We start from the raw sequence: 8,451 nt of genomic DNA, 5'->3' as shown, positions 1-8,451 counted from the left end.
GAGGGGAAAGAGAAGCGAGGGGGGGAGGGAAAGAGAAGCGAGGGGGGGAGGGGAAAGAGAAGCGAGGGGGGGAGGGGAAAGAGAAGCGAGGGGGGGAGGGGAAAGAGAAGCGAGGGGGGGAGGGGAAAGAGAAGCGAGGGGGGGAGGGGAAAGAGAAGCGAGGGGGGAGGGGAAAGAGAAGCGAGGGGGGAGGGGAAAGAGAAGCGAGGGGGGGAGGGAAAGAGAAGCGAGGGGGGAGGGGAAAGAGAAGCGAGGGGGGAGGGGAAAGAGAAGCGAGGGGGGGAGGGGAAAGAGAAGCGAGGGGGGGAGGGGAAAGAGAAGCGAGGGGGGGAGAGGCAAGAGAAAAGCGAGGGGGGGAGAGGGAAGAGAAAAGCAAGGGGGGGAAAGAGAAAAGCGAGGGGGGGGAAGAGAAAAGCGAGGGGGGGAAGAGAAAAGCGAGGCGGGAGAAGAGAAAAGCGAGGGGGGAGAAGAGAAAAGCGAGGGGGGGGAGAAGAGAAAAGCGAGGGGGGAAAGAGAAAAGCGAGGGGGGGGGAAAGAGAAAAGCAAGGGGGGGGAAAGGAAAAGCGAGGGGGGGGGGAAGGGAAGAGAAAGGGGGGGGAAAGGGAAGAGAAAGGGGGGAGAGGGAAGAAAAAGGGGGGGAGAGGGAAGAGAAAGGGAGGGAGAGGGAAGAGGAGGAGAGAGGGAAGAGGAGAGAGAATTGAAGAGAGGGGATTGAACAAGTGCCGCCTCCCCCTCCTCACCCCGCGGGTGACACCGCGGGGCCGCTGCCGCCTCACCTGCACGAACACCACGTTGTGCGGGAAGGCGTCCTGCGTCTCCTCCGCCCCCTTCGGCGGGAGGCTGGGGGCGGCAATGGGACCCCGCGTGGCAACCAGCGCCGCCGGGAAACCCCCCCCCGCGCCCTCCGACAGGTAGTGCCGGATGTTCTGCCGCGCGGCGTGCACCAGCGACCCGTCAATGTCCAGCCCCACCACCCGCGAGGCCCCCATATTCCGGGCCACGCTGAGCGTCACGTGGCCCACGTTACACCCCACGTCCAGCACCGCCTTCCCCCGGAACCACTCCGGCCTCAGGACGCGCAGGCGCGGGTCCTCGGCCTGGCTGGGGTTCCGGTAGCCGTAGTACCGGCAGTAGTTGCCGTACTGGAAGCGGCCGGCGTTCTTGCCCTTGGAAGCCGGCTTGGGCCGGGAACATGGCGGCCTGGCGCCGGCGGCGCTCTTGCCCCTCTCGGGGGTCCCCTGCTTCCCTTCCGATTTGCTGGAAGTCCGCCTCCTTTTCCGGTTGCGGGACGCCGGGGCGGCCGAGGCGGGAGGAGCCTCCGCCGCCCCCGTCGCCTTGCAGCGACGGCGGCGCCACCACCTCGTCCCGGCAGTTGATGGTGGTGTTGAGCTCGTACGGGCGCGGCTCCTCGGGCGCGGCCTCGGCGGGCTCCGGCGGCACCGCCTTGGCGGGCGCGTCGCAGGACGGGTGGTGGCGGTGGCGGTGCCGCTTCCGGCCGCTCTTCAGCGGCGAGAGGAGCAGCTCCACGTCGCCGGAGCCGGCGTTGAGGCTCAGCGGGTCGGTGATGTCCTTGGGGATCAGGATCTCCACGGGGTCCCGGTTGCGGGACGGCAGGGGCGAGGACTTGGGGGTCTCCGCGTTGAGGTTCCGGTTCACCTCCTCGTCCAGGAGGCTGTTGAGGTTGAGCGGGTCGAAGATATTGCCCCCCAGCAGGAATTTGGACGGCAGGACGGGGTCGCAGTCGGAGTTGACCCGCCGGCGGCGCTTGAAGGGCGCCGGGTGTTTGAAGCTGACGTTGAAGCTGTTGCGCCTCTTCCCCTGGAAGCCATTGCGGGGGGCGCGGGACAGGTTCTGATCCACCTCCTCCTTGGCGGGCCTGGGTCGAGGGTCCGGTTTGGGAGGAGGCGGCGCTGCTGCCGCCGGGGGCGTAGCCAACACCGCCTCCTCCCCGCCCGCCACCGAAGGCTGCGTGGTCTCGGAGGAGGACGTGGACATCTCTACCAGAACCTGCATGGGGGCATCGGGTCTGGAACCGGTAGTGGGGTTAGGCCGTTGAGAGCCAACTAGGCAAGTCCAGAACCGGCAGTGTGGAACCGGGCTCTAGAATTCAGAACCAGTGATGACTTTGCTGGAAGGGGGGGGGAGTTCTGTGCTTGTAAACACCCTTCCTAGCCTGGGATCTGGGCCAGAACTGTTCATGTAACACCCTTCCTGGGTAGGGAACTGGGTCAGAACTCCTCCAACCCAAACGATATCTTCTCCTAACACTTTGTAGTTAGGCACAATGGCTCCACCACGGAATCTGGGTCCGATACCCTGAAACCCAAAAGGTAACCGGGTCAGAACACCACCCCCCAAAACTTGTCAGAACCCCTGAAACCCAACAGCACCCCTAATCACTTTCAGTGGAGTATGGTGGGGGGAGGGGGGTATCCTTCTCATAAGTAGTCATAGATCCGGGTCAGAACCGGGGGGGGGGGGGTCACCCCCTGTACTGGATCCAGAACCTCCCCCTAGGACGCGCGCGCAGACTCCTCCCCCTTGGCGGGAGCGCGCGCCGGAGACCCTGTCCGCGTGACACGCCTGTCTTGCACGGCTTTTCGCTGACGTCACCACAACCCCGCGATGGAGAAGGGGGGCGGAGCCTGAGGAGAGGAGGGGGGGGGAGAGGATTAATCGTCGGCAAAAAAAAGGGGGGGGGGGGCGCGCGGAGGAAGAGACCAAATAGAACCCAGGGGAGGGGGGGGAGGAAGAAACCAAATACCGACAGAAGGGGGGGGAAGTCAACACGAGATTCCTGCGCAGTTATAAACACAGCACTGTTGATAGCTCGAAAAAGATACCACCCCCAGATTAAGTCAGGTATCCCCCCCTCCCCTATTTACAGTTGCAAATGTTACAGGCCAAGATGTTAATTAAAATAAAAAAAATATTAAGTAAATACTGATTTTAACGCAATTAAATCATTAGCGCGTGGGATAGCAGGGCAGGGACATTTTTTTTTTTGTTTGTTTTCTGGTAACATGGCGGCAGTAATTAATAAGCAAAGGATGTTTAAAGTTTGTTATTATGAACCAAGGGAAGAACCCGACCCGCCCGCTGCGGCGGCGAGCGAGTTGTGAGTGCGAAATGGCGGGAGGCGCAGCTATTTATACCCCTCCACCCCCCTGCGCGCGCCCCACCACGCCCCCTGCACGCGACGTCACGTCGCTGCCCGGAGCTTGACCAATAACCACGCGGCAGCTAACCTTCCCCCCCCCCACCAACCCGCGCCTGCGCTGCAGAAGCCCCGCCCACTCCCACCCGCGCACCTGAGAGAGAGGAAAGAGGAGAAGAGGCCGAGAGAGTATGCGAGTCTGTCCGTGACTTCACGGCGCGCGCGCCTTTATATAGTCCTCTACGCCCCGCCCACTTCTCGGCCTCGCCTCCCCTCTCAAGCTCTCAGCCCACCAGGCCTCGGCCGTTGATTGATGGGCGGTGCCAACCAATGGCAGCGGCCGACGAGGCGGGGCCAGGCCCCCTCTGCCAGCCATTCACAACACGGGCAAGCAGTGCAGGTGGCCATCGCGTCCGCCTGCATCCCTTCTACCGAGTATCCCAAGCGAGGACCCTTTGTGGCCCACGCAGCACCGCGCACCCCTTCTCCCTACATCAAAAAGTGAAACAAAAGATCCCGTTCGAGTTATTTTCCGATGGAACAAGCTAAAATAACAACAGGCGCCGCAGGCCTGTACGCAAGACACCTAAACTCTGAGCTGGGAGTGCGGGGTCCTTCAGCTGCCGCGGGTGCTGCTGGGAGTTGTAGTCCACGGGCCCCGCCTCCCCGCTCCTGACGCTCTGGTGTAGTCCGCTGCCTTCTTCTCTGCTCTGTCAGGAGAAATAAAATGGCGGCTGCGGGGGCTCGGGCCTCGCCGCGTCCAGCGCCTGGTACAGCCCCGTATACCGTGCAAACACACCGGGGGCATGCACTATATATTTATATATATTCATAGATATGTGCATATATTGGGGGTGTGATATATAGTGTGTATATGTAAATATACAATAATGTAATTCTATATATATATATATACACACACACAGGCAGTTACATCCTTGTGTGTGTGTATGTATATATACATTAGCAGATAGTTACATTATTGTGTATGTGTATAATATATATATATTTATATAGTGTGTATACAGTATAAACACAATAATGTAACTATATTTATATAGTGTGTATACAGTATAAACACAATAATGTAACTACCTGTATGTGTGTATATATACACAATAATGTAACTATATATAAATGTGTGTATATAAACACAATAATGTAACTATACAGAATAATGTAACTATCTGCCTATATATGTGTGTATATATATATATTTGTGTGTGTGTGGTTGTACACACTCAATAATGTTTATTATATGTGTACATACAGTATATATATTTATATTTGTACATGCATGTACACACACAACATATATGCGTGCATGTGCATAAATACAAACTACTATATGTACATATATAAAATGTGTGTGTATGTATATATATATATATATATATATATATATATATATATATGCACTAAAATCTTAAGTGCATGTACCCTAATATATATATATATATATATATATATATATATACACTAATACTGTATCTAAGTTGATGTATCATGTTGTGTGTGTGTGTGTGTGTGTGTGTATATATATATATATATATACAGTACACACATGTAGTAACCAGGGAAATCCTGATAACAGAAGACAGCACACCGCAATAGTGGTCCAAAAAATGTGTATTGTGAACACAGGGCCGCCAACGTTTCGGTCCTCGTAGAGGGACCTTTCTCAGGGCCCTTAGATATCCCTGAGGGATTGCTGGTCCCTTTTATCAGGCTGCAGCTACTCTGGAGGACAGGGTGTTCTTTATATGATTGCATCTTCATTTGTATTGTATACTTTTATTTTTTTATATATTTGTATTTATTTTTACTTACATATTACTTTTGTGTTGTTTTTTTACTTATAATATGTAATATCACTTTTTATAATTCAATATATATATATTCATTGGTTGTAGTCATCTCACAGCTCACAGGGCTTGGGTCAGTGGGGACTGGAAGGCACTAACATTTTCTTTCCTTGTTTATATATATATATATATATATATATATATAGACTGTATACAGTGTGTGGACTGGTGGATCCCCTGTGGTGAGACACAGTTCTACACGCCGCTTCACTTCCTGGGTATTTGCAGATGGTGCCAGTGATCATCCAATAGAAATCTGTGACGTCCTCCATTGTGGCTTCCTATTGGCCCACACGGTTTTATTCCCCCCTCCTCCTGTGACGGGGGAGACCCCCCGCTAAGGAAACAAGGGGAACCCCCAGAGCTGAAAAGAAAGGTTCAAGTCTGGTGGCCCCCCTTCCCCCGCGTTCAAACGCTGCAAAAGAAAAAGAGCAGCCACGATTACTGCTGTAATACCATGGTAGCCCCGTGTGCTGGATACCTGTCTGGCGTACAGGAGGCCTGATCCTCCGCCACTGGGAGCCTGGGGTGGTCGCGTTCTATCTGCTGACAGCGCCTCCACCTGGGAGGGATCCTAGTGCAGCTGGATAACCCCTCGCAGGAACAATACCGCCAGTAAATAAAGACACACACAGGTATCCCCAACTTATATTTACTGACACAATAATATAATAACACCCCCAACACAACGCCCCCACAGTACAATAACCCAACACCACAATAGTGCGTCCCCCAAAGTACTGAGGGTGCCCTGGGCACCTGTAACCTGATGTCCACAAGAGCAGTCCCACCCAAATGTGAAGAGTAGCGCTACCCCCTTGTGTGTGTGGCTGTTGGTGCACGTTGGGTACCTATCCTGGTTTCAAGACCAGGACAACCTGAAGATGGTGATCCGTCGGACCGCACTGTGATCCCACGATGCGTGTACCGGGCCCTCTTCATCCGCCAGGCGTCCGCCTCTGGAGGGATTTCCCGTTGGAGTGTGTCCCTGTAAATGTCTCGGAGTATGTGCCTGTGGTCTGGTCCCAGACCGCAGGCCGCGCTCACCGCGTGGCCTTTTGTCTTTGGGGTACTAACCCTGGTGATGCTATAGTGGAAGTGTCCCTATCTGTGGGCCTTCCCTATAGCAGCCACAAACTACTAATGGTCGGGGCCTAACTGGGACCTGCGGGGTAACTCTAGGCCTAGTCTGGGAGCCACTGGCACCCGGACACTACCTGTCTCCACGCGCCTCTGCTTCGCGCCAAAACTACTCTGTATGCTTCCCGTGATTCCGGCAGTCCTATTGGCTGTGCTGCGCATGTGGTCCGGCATCTCCCTGAGGCTCCTGGGACATGTAGTCCCGCGCTGAGCCTCTCCTAAAATGGCCGCCGCAACTCGGATGGTACTGAGTATGCGCAATGTCCTTTCGCGCATGCGCATCAAGATAGCCGCCGCGGCTGAGAGCGCATGCGCCTCGGCCATCCTAAGCATGCGCGAGGAATCAAAATGGCGACGCCCTGTACCGGCGTCCGCTGCGGAGCACCAAGGCAGCTCCCTGACAAGTCGACAGCTCCCCCCGCCCGTAGCGGGGGCTGGATTGAGGCGGCTGGGGATGAGGATTGAATAAAATGGGCGCCAGGGATTTTTGTCATACAATTGTCATTTATTCGTGTCCCCACACACAGGGACCGCTCATACTCACAGGGACCGCTCACACACACAGGGACCGCTCATACACGCACGGTAACAACGTTGCACTGTGTTTTATAATCGGACAGGCGTGAATACGGTTCCTCCGTCAGCGCCCGCTCTTAGCACTCCGATGGCGGTGCTGTTACATAGCTGCTCTACGTAAATGCGGGACCCGGCCCCTCTTCTCGCGTCAGGATATTATCGGTAATAATCCCATTACTCTGGGCCCCTACGGGAATCCTGGTGGGGTGTTTCTCACGGGACCTAATAACTTTGCCCTGTTTGGGAACTGCCACTTCTGTACAGGCTGAAGAGGGGGGTTAGAGCTGATCCGCCGGCCCCCGGGAGCCCGCTTCCCTGTGGCCCTCTGCGCCGTATGCCTTTTCCTGAAACATTCAGGACTCCATTCCTTCTTTTGTGGATCCTAACGTAAAGGGGGCTGTCCCTACCCCCAACATAATAAGCAGGCGGGCCTGGTCTGTGCTATTACTTTATACACATGGCTCCTCTACTCTTGTCCTCCTGGAACCTTACCTTCTGGAATCTTCTTCCTCACTTCAATACTCTCCCATGATGTCAGAATCGCCGTGGTAACAAAGCCCGGCATATGCTAACCTGCTAGTAACTCTCGGGGGGGGGGGTTACATATATATAATGTGGGGGGGGGGTATTAAAATGTGTATATATATACTGTATATAAAATGATATATTCATGTGGTTGTATATATATATATGTACTGTGCTCATTTGCATGTCATTTCCCAGAATCCCTGGTGGCAGTGGAAGCACTGTATGCTAGGAGATAATGGGGAAAAGCCAGGGTTGCAGACCTGTCTGATACATGTTAATGTGCTCACAAGTGATATTTGTATTATATATATATATAATATATATATACAATCATTCCAATATACAAGCATACACCATGCAATTCCTTGCAGTCTTCCGAGGCTGTCTTATCTATGGGCCTGAAGATGATTGATGGGGACTCTGTCGCGGCTGAAACGTGTCTACAAGAGGAATGGGTCGTCCTGGGTTCTTGTTTCTGTCGATCCAGCTTTTCCCGACTCCTGTTCGCGTCGTCGCAGGGTTTTGAAACGCGGCGTTCCTTGCAGTAGACTGTTTCCCCATCTGGGGCTATCCCGGTAATCGTCTCCCAGGAGCTGATGTTTCACTGTTTCATGTTATTATTTATTAATTAATTTATAAAAAGTATTACCAGGAAGCAATACAGTGAGAGTTACCTCTCGTTCTCAAGTATGTCCTGGGCACAGAGTTATGATGACAAACACATGGTTACATTAAATGAACAGAGGTTATGCAGTCAATTCACCGACATTTCATGGACAGTTAGAGTTGGAGAATTGGGTATAGCGGATAAAGGGCTGGTGAGTTTCAGATTGAAACTAGAGAAGCTTTCACATCACCTAACATCAACAAATGGCTCACAACCTTTGGCTGCCCTTCGGCTGCGCCAAAGGCTATCCGCCTTTGGGGCGACGCAGATGTTGGCCTCAAGGTCGCCCTTGAAGCCCTGCCTCTGCCCAACTCTTGATCATATTCCACAACTGAGCTGGGAGAATAAATCTGGCTTTAGGAGTTGGGCGTCCGGAAGATCTGGCCGGCCCAGCGCTGTTGAAGTCGGGTGATCATCGCCTCGAAGCTCGTGGTATTTGCTGGAGGACGCCTCTGCTTTCCGACTCTTTTCGAAGGATCTTCTGCAGGCGGTGTTGATGTTCTCCAGAATCTTGAGGT

The 8,451-nt window shown here is 53.9% G+C and overlaps 2 protein-coding genes across 2 annotated transcripts in view; one reads left to right on the top strand and one right to left on the bottom strand.

Moving 5' to 3' along the window:
• Positions 1-623: 623 nt before the first annotated feature.
• LOC142476929 (7SK snRNA methylphosphate capping enzyme-like) lies at positions 624-3,434 on the bottom strand (the record flags this gene model as incomplete). Its single annotated transcript, XM_075582022.1, is given in 3 exon segments — positions 624-1,332; positions 1,334-2,645; positions 3,312-3,434. Coding segments are annotated over 2 exon segments (1,389 nt in total), but the record flags the coding sequence as incomplete, so codon positions are not given.
• Positions 3,435-3,820: 386 nt separating this feature from the next.
• The window catches only part of LOC142476927 (uncharacterized), a 43,242-nt gene continuing 38,611 nt past the window's right edge, over positions 3,821-8,451 (top strand). Inside the window, exon 1 of the mRNA XM_075582018.1 lies at positions 3,821-3,927. Within this exon, the coding sequence (XP_075438133.1) occupies positions 3,885-3,927 (43 nt within the window). The 5' untranslated portion in view covers positions 3,821-3,884. The remainder of the gene's footprint in view (positions 3,928-8,451) is intronic.

This window comes from Ascaphus truei, unplaced genomic scaffold (genome assembly GCF_040206685.1).
Source record: "Ascaphus truei isolate aAscTru1 unplaced genomic scaffold, aAscTru1.hap1 HAP1_SCAFFOLD_1795, whole genome shotgun sequence".
Lineage (NCBI taxonomy): Eukaryota > Metazoa > Chordata > Amphibia > Anura > Ascaphidae > Ascaphus > Ascaphus truei.
This window is presented reverse-complemented; position numbering and strand designations above follow the sequence as displayed.